Raw genomic sequence first — 12,078 nt, forward strand, 5'->3', positions numbered from 1 at the left:
TCACTTCATCAAATGGCATTGATCATGTAGAAAGTTAATACAAGGCACTTATTAATGTATTGTGATTGTCCATATTGCCTCCTTTGCTGGCTTGATTCCTTTTCCAATCACATTATACACTTCTCGTTTCCATGGTTACGACCGCCCTGCCATCCAGCATCCGTGACCCTGCTTGCACACTAGAGAAAAAAGCCTAATTGAACTCCCGGCCATCAGAGAGGCCAGATTGCAGGGTGGTCATAACACCTGGATATGAGCAGTGTATAATGTAATGGAAAAAGTAATCAAGCCAGCAAAGGAGGCTATATGGACAATCACAATATATTAGTAAGTGTATTGTATTAACTCTGTCTACATGACAAATGCCATTTCTTAAGTAAGACAACCCCTTTAAGCCCTCTCATGTACCTCCATGCTTTATGCAGAGGCATATGGATGTTTTACTTGTACAGAAACCATGAGAAAAACATTTTGTCCTGTTAAATTGCAAGCTGTGTTAGGTAGATGTTCTCCACTAGATGCATTACTTCTATGGGAGAATACCATGCTTCATGCAGGCCCTATATGGTAGGTCACAAAATATCTATGGCTATGCAATGCAGAACCATGTGAACTCTTGGCACCACTGTACAAACACCATGCTCATGACTTTGCCATAAACATGAGGATAATGGGATATTCACATCTGGACATTTATGGCATGCCCATAGGATATATCATTAATGTTTGGTGGGTGTGGACCTCACACCTATCATCCTTGAGAACAGAGTCCTTGTCATGCAGCCAGTGTGAATGGAGTGGTGACCTTGCATGAGTATCTCTATGGATTCACTTCAATGGTGGATCCGAAAACAACTTGGCATGTTTACTCTGCCATTTCCAGAACTCCCAGACAGCCATGCATGGGCAGCTAATTCTCCATTCACAGTGGCCAAGAGAATGGGGCGACATTCGCAAGATGTGGGATCCGCATCTGTCAGACTTTTATGGCATATACTATGGTTGTGCTATAGATGTCTAGATGAGAATAACCCTTTAAAGCACAGAGAAAACAGATGGCCCCTGAGCAAGATCACTAGGTTGGTCTCTTTTTGTACAACTGCGGATTTATTAACAATGAGATGATCATCATAGAGGTTATCTCTCTTGCTTATCTAAAAAGAGTGTGCCAGTTTCTCTGGTAGATCACAATGCACTAATAACCATGAGCTAAGTGAATTATCGACAGCTTCTTAAATGCAATCTAATGGCTAATAGCAGGACCTGTTATATTTTTAAAACGATGGTTGGACTGTATGCCTACAGGGCACCTTGAATGTCTGAGTTCCAAGCACCACCATTGGTTAGCTGTTTGAGGAGGCTGCAGCACTCCAGTGAGCACTATGGCCTCATCACAGCTTACCAAGCACAGCGTCATACATAGTACAGCAGGTGTGCTTGGTATTGCAGTCCAGGCCCATTCACTTGAATGAAACTGCACTGCACAAAGGCCATGTGACAAATGAAAGTGACATCACTCGTCTAGGCCCTGGAGCGCTGCAGCCTCTTCAAATAGCTGATTGGCAGGGGTGTCAGGAGTCATATCCTGACCAATCAGATAACGATGACCTATTCTGAGGATAGGTCATCATTTTCAATATACTACTTTGGGAAAACCCCTTTATGATTGTATCAAATTGAAGTAAAAGTAAGAGCAATGTTTCAACTTCATGACACAGAATTTTTCACAATTTTGCTACAACCTGGCTTCGTGCACTGTGACGTGAACGTATGTCACACTGCATCTCTTTCTCCCTCGAAAAACCAAACCTTTTGTTGTAGAAATCATGATTTTTCTTTTAATTAACACATCGTCTTGACTTTTTCTAGAGGCCTGAAAATCTCACTTTTGTTGAATCCACAATAGCTAACGTAAAACATATTTTTTTTCTCACTCTCATAATAGGACCGAGAAGTTGACAAGTAGGAAGAAGTTGAACAATGGCATTTTTCATGTGCTTATCTATAGACCAGTGCTTGGAACAATTTGTATCCGCAGTGGTTTTTACTGTGGATTCTGAAAAAACACAAAAGGCTCCATGAAGCAGTAGGGGTAAGCTCTAGAGTGTTATAATCCGCTCTGTATTAAATATTAAGGAATCAAGCAATGTCTTGCTGATCTTTGCAATGAATGGGGATGCAGGCTTCTAAAATCCATAGTGCCGTTAATGTCAAGCACTGAATATACAGAACATATATTACGGTCTTTACCTTGAATGTATTCAACTACCGTATATATCTGTACAATTTATCATTTTAATTTCGTTGGGGCTTTATTGTCATTATAGAATATGTTTATACAACATACTGTTATATACCGTAGCTTTGTGTCTTAATAGATTGTATATGCTCTTTGCTGTAACTAGCTGTTAGCTTTTCTTCTTTGCTCTTTGTAATGTAGCAGCAACATAAGCTCATAAAATTGTTTCTCTGCAAGATGTTACCTTTTTATTGCTGCTTCCAAGGGTATTCTCCTATGAACTTATAAAATGCTTAATAAAAATTCCACTTATTTTAACATTGATTTTTGTGGCTGGATTCTTTCTGCCAGCGTATGCTTCTCTAATCCTAACTTATTAAAATTTTTGAAAAGCAATCCAGCAGCCACTTCACACTGGGGCTTGAAAACTGAGTAAAATATATTTTCAATATACATTTAGTGTTAACTATTTTGGCTTTCACTTTAAAAACATTAATTTTATTTATTTTGCCCATGAAGACTTAGACTTTCAACTCTTAGAGCAGCAAGAATTGTAGCATTAGCCTATGTTCTTGACCGGGTATAAGGAGTACATTGTGACTGAGAGGCCTATATTGTGATGTTTTTCTGGACTTCTCTGGATTTCCCTTGTATTTCTAGTGCATGTTTTCTTGAATTATTCACTGCTTGAACAGATCACTGAGTGAAAGGTATAATTACATTAAGTTGGGCTAGCCCTATAATGCATTGTGCCTGGTTTAACAGTGAATTTCTTGCTGACCGACTCCCTTTAATATGGCACAGCAATGTGAATGTATGCAATAAGCATGTTAATAACACTAAAAACATTTTTGCCCCATTTCACTGATCTGTGAAATGGTTCAAGATTTGTTGATTCAAAATAGAATGGAAAAAAATTATTCCTTGCTAATTGGCAAAAGAAAAACTGAAAGATGAATTATTTGCCGAACAAATCACAACGCACAGAGAATCATGAATCGTCAAAACACGAAGCACACAAACAGTTTACCCACATCTAGTCTCAGGTTAATAGTCTAATGTTTTTGTTTCTTGGACTATCCAGTTATTAATTTTTAATTGGATAAGATATGACTGTACAATTTCCCATTTAATAAGAGCTATAGTATTCTCCTGTTTTAGTTGGCCAGGGGAAAATGCACATTTCTGGGTTTATAAAAACAAACCCCATTGGGCCAATTAAAATGTATTGTAGTGAACTTTAAAATCATTAAGGACAATATAAGACAAACCATAACAAACCTAACATTTCCTTTCATCTCAATTTCATGGACTTTACTGCAGTGAACCTGGTCAAACCAAATTATTAATTTTATTATGGTAATAAAATTTGTGCATTTCAAGTAACTGCAGAAGAACATCATTTGTCTGATTTCTTAATGGAGTAACTCAATACTTTGCTGAAACCATTATTCTTGAAGAAGAAACCTCATTAAAATATCTCTTGATGATCTTTCCTTCTTGGCGTCGGCTACATTGAAGTCATAGTCTACTGAGGTTTCACTTGCTAGAAATTTGTTGGGTCTTAAGAATTTCACTGTGGTTTTCAAATGAAAAGTAATATGCTCTCTGCAAAGTCTCCTTTGGAAAATTCATTATCAGACCAATTACAATATTAAATAAGATATACTCTGTAGTGTAAAATTAATGAAACTGTCTATATGTTGACATCGACACACTGAGTTTATTGAATCTATTTCTACAATACTTCTGAGAAAAATGCAAACCAAACTCAACGCTTACTGTACATATAAAACAACTTTAAAGGGAACATGTCACCTATATTTTTTATTTCTGCTAGTTAAACCCAGATAGTGACACATGTTTTTTCTAATCTCTTTTTATTCTCTGATTTGAATTTTTTTTTAAAGGGCTTCTGTCACCCCACTAAAGTCATTATTTTTTTTTGGGCTAGTTAAATTACTTATATTGCGATATATGAAAATATAATGGTCTTACTTACTTTGATTCAGCAGTTTCTTCTAAAAACAAAGTTTTATAATATGTAAATTAGATCTCTACCAGCAAGTAGGGCGGCTACTTGCTGGTAGCAGCTGCAGAAAACCGCCCCCTCGTCGTGTTGATTGACAGGGCCAGCCGGGATCTCCTCCTCCGGCCAGCCCTGTCGGCATTTCAAAAATCGCGCGCCTGTGTTCATTCGGCGCAGGCTCGCCTCCTCAGCACTCCCTCAGTGCGCCTGCGCCGATGACGTCTTCTATTTCGGTGATGTCATCGGCGCAGGCGCACTGAGGGAGTTCTGAGGAGGCGAGCCTCCTCATCTCAGAGCGCCTGCGCCGAATGAACACAGGCGCGCGATTTTTGAAATGCCGACAGGGCTGGCCGGAGGAGGAGATCCCGGCTGGCCCTGTCAATCAACACGACGAGGGGGCGGTTTTCTGCAGCTGCTACCAGCAAGTAGCCACCCTACTTGCTGGTAGAGACCTAATTTACATATTATAAAACTTCGTTTTTAGAAGAAACTTCTGAATCAAAGTAAGTAAGACCATTATATTTTCATATATCGCAGTATAAGTAATTTAACTAGCCCAAAAAAAAATAATGACTTTAGTGGGGTGACAGAAGCCCTTTAAATCTATTTCCTGAACATGATTATGAGGGCCGCCATGTTGCCTGGGCTGTTAACAGCATTTAGGGGATATGCTTTAAAAACACAATAGAAGTCCCATTCTCTATAGAAGAATTTTCTAGACACAAGAGGTCAGAAGGGAGTAGATAAGCTGTGGTATTAACTATTAGGAATGTGGATCCTGTACTATTTATATATAGATGATACCTGTCATTCTAATCCTGCCTGTAATGACAAGCAAATGGCAGCGGTGATTTGTACAGACCAAGTGGTATTGCCTATTATTAGGCTTTGTAGACAGTCCCAATTTTTTTTTAAGTATAGTAACATAGAAACTTAAAAATACCTTCACCAAAAATAGTTTTTAATATATTTAGCATAAAAACTTGATTTAATGAAAGGTAATTTTCTGGTGACACATATCCTTTAAAAAAATTAATAATCTAAATTCAATTATATGAATACCATCCAAGGTACATTGAGATTACCAAAAATGTGTCTGCTACTGGAATTGCTGGACAAGCAAAAGAGATTTGTGCCACCTTTGTTAAGTAAAAAAAAATAGAAAATCGAGAGTAGGTTTGAGAAGGTTGCCTGAGGTGACCCAAAGACTCCTCTTTCACATAAGAAAACACCAGTGTTACTGCTTAGGCATGGTAGGTGGAAACGTCAGATTTTGCCCTTGGGGCCAAGAGCATTAGATCATGCTTCTGATATTAAACAGCATTTACTTGATCCAGGAATAATTTTAATAATTAATAGCAGCATTCCAGTTGTTCGTTCAGTTCAATCCATAGCATACAGACCTTATTTTTCTGTAATATGAAATGTGATACAGTACCTCTTGGGCTGCCTCAACTCAATTCATACTGAAAAAAAGATGCATTCCGCCTTTTCAAAATAAGTCGTGTGAACTCATCAAGGATTTCTTGTTTGGGTTAGAGACCCACATGTAATACTTCTCAGAATGAAGCTTGCAAGCCAGATCTCCTTACAAAATGACAAAATTATGAACTATCCCAGTATTATGCTTTTGTGAACGAAAGGTGCAAGCCAGCTCCCATACCAAAAGGACAAGAGCACTAAGAGAAAATTAACCTATTTAGCTGAGTGGCCTTGGTGGAGCCCTTGGTAGTACTTCTTCTCATTATGGAGACCACCTAGTGTGCATTATGAGTATTGTAGCCAAACCCACTCTACTCTGCATTTCTAGGACACATATATACAAATTAGCATATCTCACATCAACAAGCATCAGATAGGCTTAATGCTCTTTTCTTTTTGGAAGAAAATCTAATTTGAATTATTTTCCAGAAATCCCAAAGTATGCAAATTAGCTTTCCTTCTGAAAATAAAATAACACTAAGCCTATCTGATGCCTGCCATAGTGAGATTTCAATGGAGCCCTGCCCTATTATTGGAAATTGTCATCCTATAAAATGCTCCCTACACAAAACTGCGCCAACCCCAGAGGAAGGCAGAATCTGAAACATTGAGGTGGATGCATTCCCCTTCAGACTTGCTTATCATATGGGTTGGCAATTATAGAACAAAACATACAATGCAACAGCTCTCTGCAAACCAAATAAAGTACAAAAAAGAATTATATTGCCTTTGCTATGCTTATAAATTGGAGATGCTTGGCAAATTTTTTACAAAATATTTGAGCCCATTTGCCGCACGTCAAGGCGATCTCTGTAAGACGGGAACCTAACACTAAATTCTACCTGTTATGTGCCATGACGGCTACCATACAATTCAGAGAGTGTAGGTTCCACATGCATGCTGGGCCCACTTTAATTTTTTATCATGTTGGTACCTGCATTCCCTGGATATAATGGAGGCCATTTTGGCATCCAAAGATGATAAAAATTAAAGTGGGCCCAGCATGCATGTGGAACCTGCACTCAATTTATAAGCATAGCATAAGCAATATAATTCATTTTTGTACTTTATTTGGATTGCAGAGAGCTGTTGCATTGTATGTTTTGTTCTATGTTGTGTTTTCAGCCATAGCAACGTGCACCTGTGCATTGGGATGTGCTAACTGACCCCCTTTTTTTCTTTGCGGGTTGGTAATTATGTATTTCTGGATCGTGCTTTCATACCCATTAATTGTACCTCATTTGAGTATTTATTTCTAGTGCCACATCACAATTTGGATTTCAATTGATGAGTGTCCTTGTTTTTTGTGCACATTGCCTTTCTATGATATTAGTACCTGTTTGCACTTTATTATTTGAATTCATGCCCATATGTAATCTCTACAAAATATTTATATATATATATATATATATATATATATATATATATATATATATATACACATATTGTTGGAAGGCACGAGGGAGATTTGTGTCACTGAGGTTCCTGGCCTCGGTGAAGTAAGAGCCAGTATTTCAGGTGTCAGCGGCAGTAGCTGGTTGACACTTTGTTATTTAGTATAACTATGAATAGCTTATCCGGGACGGCTTTTAATGGGTGTAGTTATAGTGCTGGGTGGGTGACTACTCCCCACGTTCCAAGCCAGGTTTTGACTGGCCAACAAAGAAACAGTCAGGTGGTGGTGATTACCTCTCTGACTGTGGAGCTCTGTGGAGGGCTGTATGGGATCAGAGTCTGAGCTGGAGTTGCTGTGCCTGAAAGACTGAAGACAAAGTGAGGTCCACATACACCCCTTGGGGTTATGGTACTGTGAAAAACCATACCTGTGCGGTGCTATAAATACGGTTATTTTAATACCAGCTGGATCAAGCCAGTCACTGCAGATTACTGCCTTATTATTTTGTCAAGAATAAAAGACAACTGTTGCTTTGCTTTCACCGCTAAAAGACTACTGTGTTATCTGAAGACTACCATTTGGGCAGATCCCTACAATAAATATATATATATATATTATAAAATTCTTATTTCAATTATGTATTTGCTTCCCAATTGCAGGGGAATGTGATCCTTTTTCTGTAATGTGACTAATTTTTATTCAATCATGTGATTTTTAAGAGACTTTTCCAATAAAATAAAAATTTTTAGACATGTGTTAGGCTTTTGCAAAATTAATTTTTTGGGCGGTGGGGGTTAGAGGAGGTTAATTCACTGTAGCATTGAAACGCTTGTAGATAGGGACACACACGGACAGTATGCCCTAACCTGGAACCCAGCCCACTTTCCCTACCTACTGCAGTTCAAACCCTAGGTAGCAGGACCGCAACTGCTCGATATGCCCTATGCTACTAAGATGCTTTATGAGATGTGTTATCTAAACTAAATGCATTAAGCAAACACCTTCAATTGCTTTTCAAAGGCTTTTGTTTCAAAATAACATGATGAGTTAAGAAATTTGAGTTAAAAGTTTGTGTGTTAACCCTGCTACATCTGTAGCTGTGAATAGCTGATCCAAGGACGGCTGTTACTGGGAGTACTTATAGTGCTGGGTGGGTGACTACTCCCCACGTTCCAGGCCTACAAAAAAACTGCCAGCAGTGTCAGGTGGTGGTGATTACCTCTTTGACTGTGGAGCTCTGTGGAGGGCTATATGGGATCAGAGTCTGAGCTGGAGTTGCTGTGCCTGAAAGACTGAGGACAAAGCGAGGTCCACATACACCCCGTGGGGTTACGGTACTGTGTAAAACCATACCTGTGCTGTGCTATAAATACGGGACTTTATTGTTTCTTTAATACCAGCTGGATCAAGCCGGTCACTGCCGATTGCTTCCTTTTTATTTTGTCAAGAATAAAAGACAACTGTTGCTTTGCTTTCACCGCTAAAAGACTGCTGTGTTCTTATCTGAAGGCTACCATTTGGACAGATCCCTACAATAAATATATATATATATAATATATATATTATAAAATTCTTATTTCAATAATGTATTTGCTTCCCAATTGCAGGGGATTGTGATCCTTTTTCTGTAATGTGACTCATTTTTATTCAATCATGTGATTTTTATGAGACTTTCCTAATAAAATATACATTTTTAGACATGTGTTGGGCATTTGCAAAATTTATTTTTGGGGCGTGGGGATTAGAGGCGGTTTATTCACTGTAGCATTGTAACACTTGTAGATAGGGACACACACGGACAGTATGCCCTAACCTGGAACCCAGCCCATTTTCCCTACCTACTGCAGTTCAAACCCTAGGTAGCAGTACCACAACTGCTCGACATTCCCTATGCTACTAAGGGGCAGAGACAGACAAACACCAGGCGACAAAAATAGCACAAAGGGATAGTCATACGAAAATGGTGTATAACCAGGTGGACAACGAAGTACAAAAAGGAGAGACAGAGAGTGATCAAAAGTAGAGATGGGAATCTTGCTGGATTCGTGGGATTCGTGGACTCGAATCCCGACGTAATTTACTGGATACGAATCCCGGTGGGAGGGACTAGGAGGAGGAGCTGGGGGCCGGTACGTTCACTGTGCTCCGGCCCCGCTGCTCCAGTACAGTTATAAAATGTGTAATTCAAAAAATAATGATTCATGCTGCCCCCTCTGTAGTATAACATTCAATATATCCTATTTACAGGGCTACTGATATCGTAATGCAGGCCGGCCGGGCAGACGAGCGGCAGAGTGACTGACTGACGTCACGTTCCTGCGCCGCCTACTTTATGAATGAAGCAGGCGGCGCAGGCACGTGACGTCAGTCAGTCACTCTGCCGCTCGTCTGCCCGGCCGGCCTGCATTACGATATCAGTAGCCCTGTGAGTAGGATATATTGAATGTTATACTACAGAGGGGGCAGCATGAATCATTATTTATTGAATTACACATTTTATAACTGTACTGGAGCAGCAATGGGGGGTCTGTGGCTGGCACTGGGGTGGGGGGGGGTCTGTGGATGGCACTGTTATGGGGTGGGGGGGTCTGTGGATGGCACTGTTATGGGGGGGGTCTGTGGATGGCACTGTTATGGGGGGGTCTGTGGATTGCACTGTTATGGGGGGGTCTGTGGATGGCACTGTTATGGGGTGGGGGGGTCTGTGGATGGCACTGTTATGGGGTGGGGGGGTTCTGTGGATGGCACTGTTATGGGGGGGTCTGTGGATGGCACTGTTATAGGATGGAGGGGTCTGTGGATGGCACTGTTATAGGATGGGGGATCTGTGGATGCCAGGGGGAGAGGTGAGAGGCACTATGATACTGGCACATTATGGGGGGAGGTGGCACTATAATACTGGCACATTATGGGGGGAAATGGCACTATGATACTGGCACATTGGGGGAGATGGCACTATGATACTGGCACATTATGGGGGGAGATGGCACTATGATACTGGCACATTATGGGGGGAGATGGCACTATAATACTGGCACATTGGTGGGGAGATGGCACTATGATACTGGCACATTATGGGGGGGAGATGGCACTATGATACTGGCACATTGGGGGGAGATGGCACTATGATACCGGCACATGGGGGGGGGGGGAGAGGCACTCCGCACTTGATACTGGCACATGATTAGGGGGGCATCTATGGGGACACTTACTGGCACATTATTGGGTGGCACTGTGGGGCCACTTCTTATTGGCACATTACTGGGGGCACTACGGGGGCATCTACTGAGGCCACAAAGAAGGGGTATTTTTATATGGGGGGCTCTGTGTGGTACTAGTATTATCAGGGGTATTATCTGTTTCTGCAGTATAGTATTGGGGAGCACAGCAGAACAGTATTGGGGGTGTTAGGATGATTTGTCCAGAAGATGGGAGGATGATGGAAAAGTAGTAAACTAAGATTTTTTTTGTCAAACTGCAGAGACGAAAAATGGCTGAAAAATGGTGGTCTGGTCTGAAGGTCTGAAAGGAGAAGATGAGGAAAGAGAACATCTACATCAAAGGAGACGTCACTGGATGTAAGAGGTATGTGCGCTGTATTACCCTGTATGTTCTGTAGTGATAGGAGCAGGGGTCATAGCAGGGGTCATCGCGGTCATATAGGGTGCGACCGTGACTGGGAGGTGGAGGTTCAGACATACTGACGCGGTCTGACTTTGTTTCTTACACCGTTCACACAATTATGTACAGGATTCGTAGGATTCGAGATTCGAAAGATTCGATATATTCGAGAACCTTTTCGGATTCGGATTTTTAAAAAAATGGATTCGTCCCACCTCTATCAAAAGACAAGCAGGGGTCAAAAGCAAACAAATCCAATGAACAGGTACCTTGTTAGTGAGCCCAAGCAAGCCTATCACTGGCACTTATATGTGGCCAGGAAGGGGTTTAAACAGAGCACTGCATCCCAGGATCAGAACCTGGGACCTCCATTAGTCAGAATACTAGCACACAGGAATAGAGCAGCTGAGCAATCAGCCCAATGCTAGTCTTATCCAGCACACAGTTGCTGTGGGGAGAAAGAGCATTTTAAGGATGCTGTCAAGTCAGCAGGGTGCATAGCTTAGAAGCAGGTCTCTCCCAGAGTGTTTGCGCCAAAGCTGGAGATTTTGCCAATGTAGCCCAGACAGGTAAGTTTGTGACGAGCATGTAAGGGGCTAAATGACTGTGATTGGAGCTAGCAGGAGCTCAGATGTATATTGCAACCAGCTACCAAAACCTATGGCAAGTGCACAACTGCTGTCCTTGCGATATCCCCAAGATTTAACTGTAAGTTAGAGGGCACATACTTTCTGTTCCTCTTGATGTACAGTTACATTGCGGTGCAGTGAGTGATTAAGGGTTGTTTGACGCACAGTGTTTGTCAGAAAAATATTGCAGTTGTATGCCATTTTTCCCATGCAGTTTTTTTGAGTCTAAGACAGAAGTACATTCAAAAGGAATAGGGAATATAAAAGAAAAAGTGTATACTTCTCCTTCTTCCTAGATCCATTTCTGGCTTCTGTTTTTGAAACCACCCTAAAACAAATGCTGAACAGGAATATTTGGACCTTTGGGAGAAAAAAAATACAATTTCTTTAAATTACTATTGCATTAAAATTACCTTTTTTCTCTGCTTCATCGGTCACTTTTCCTCCAAGTGGTGAGTAAGTGGTGTCCATAGACTCCTCTCCTTTGCTTCCTTTACTGACCCCATTCTCATAAGTTTGACTCTCCACTCGTTGAAGTTGCCAAGTTAAACCAAACATGGGAACTGCTATAAAAAAGGAATCACATTAGTCCCACGTATAGAAAAGATATGCGCAGACACAATAAACGACATACTTGATATGTGAAATTATCATCTTTATCCTCTAATTCATGCTCATTATC

The 12,078-nt window shown here is 40.7% G+C and overlaps 1 protein-coding gene across 1 annotated transcript in view; it reads right to left on the minus strand.

Moving 5' to 3' along the window:
- Positions 1-12,078, minus strand: part of TENM1 (teneurin transmembrane protein 1) — an 840,365-nt gene that overhangs the window by 346,495 nt on the left and 481,792 nt on the right. The window contains 1 exon segment of the mRNA XM_040405386.1: positions 11,810-11,962. Within this exon segment, the coding sequence (XP_040261320.1) occupies positions 11,810-11,962 (153 nt within the window).

The sequence above is a fragment of the Bufo bufo genome, chromosome 8 (genome assembly GCF_905171765.1).
Source record: "Bufo bufo chromosome 8, aBufBuf1.1, whole genome shotgun sequence".
Classification (NCBI taxonomy): Eukaryota; Metazoa; Chordata; class Amphibia; order Anura; family Bufonidae; genus Bufo; species Bufo bufo.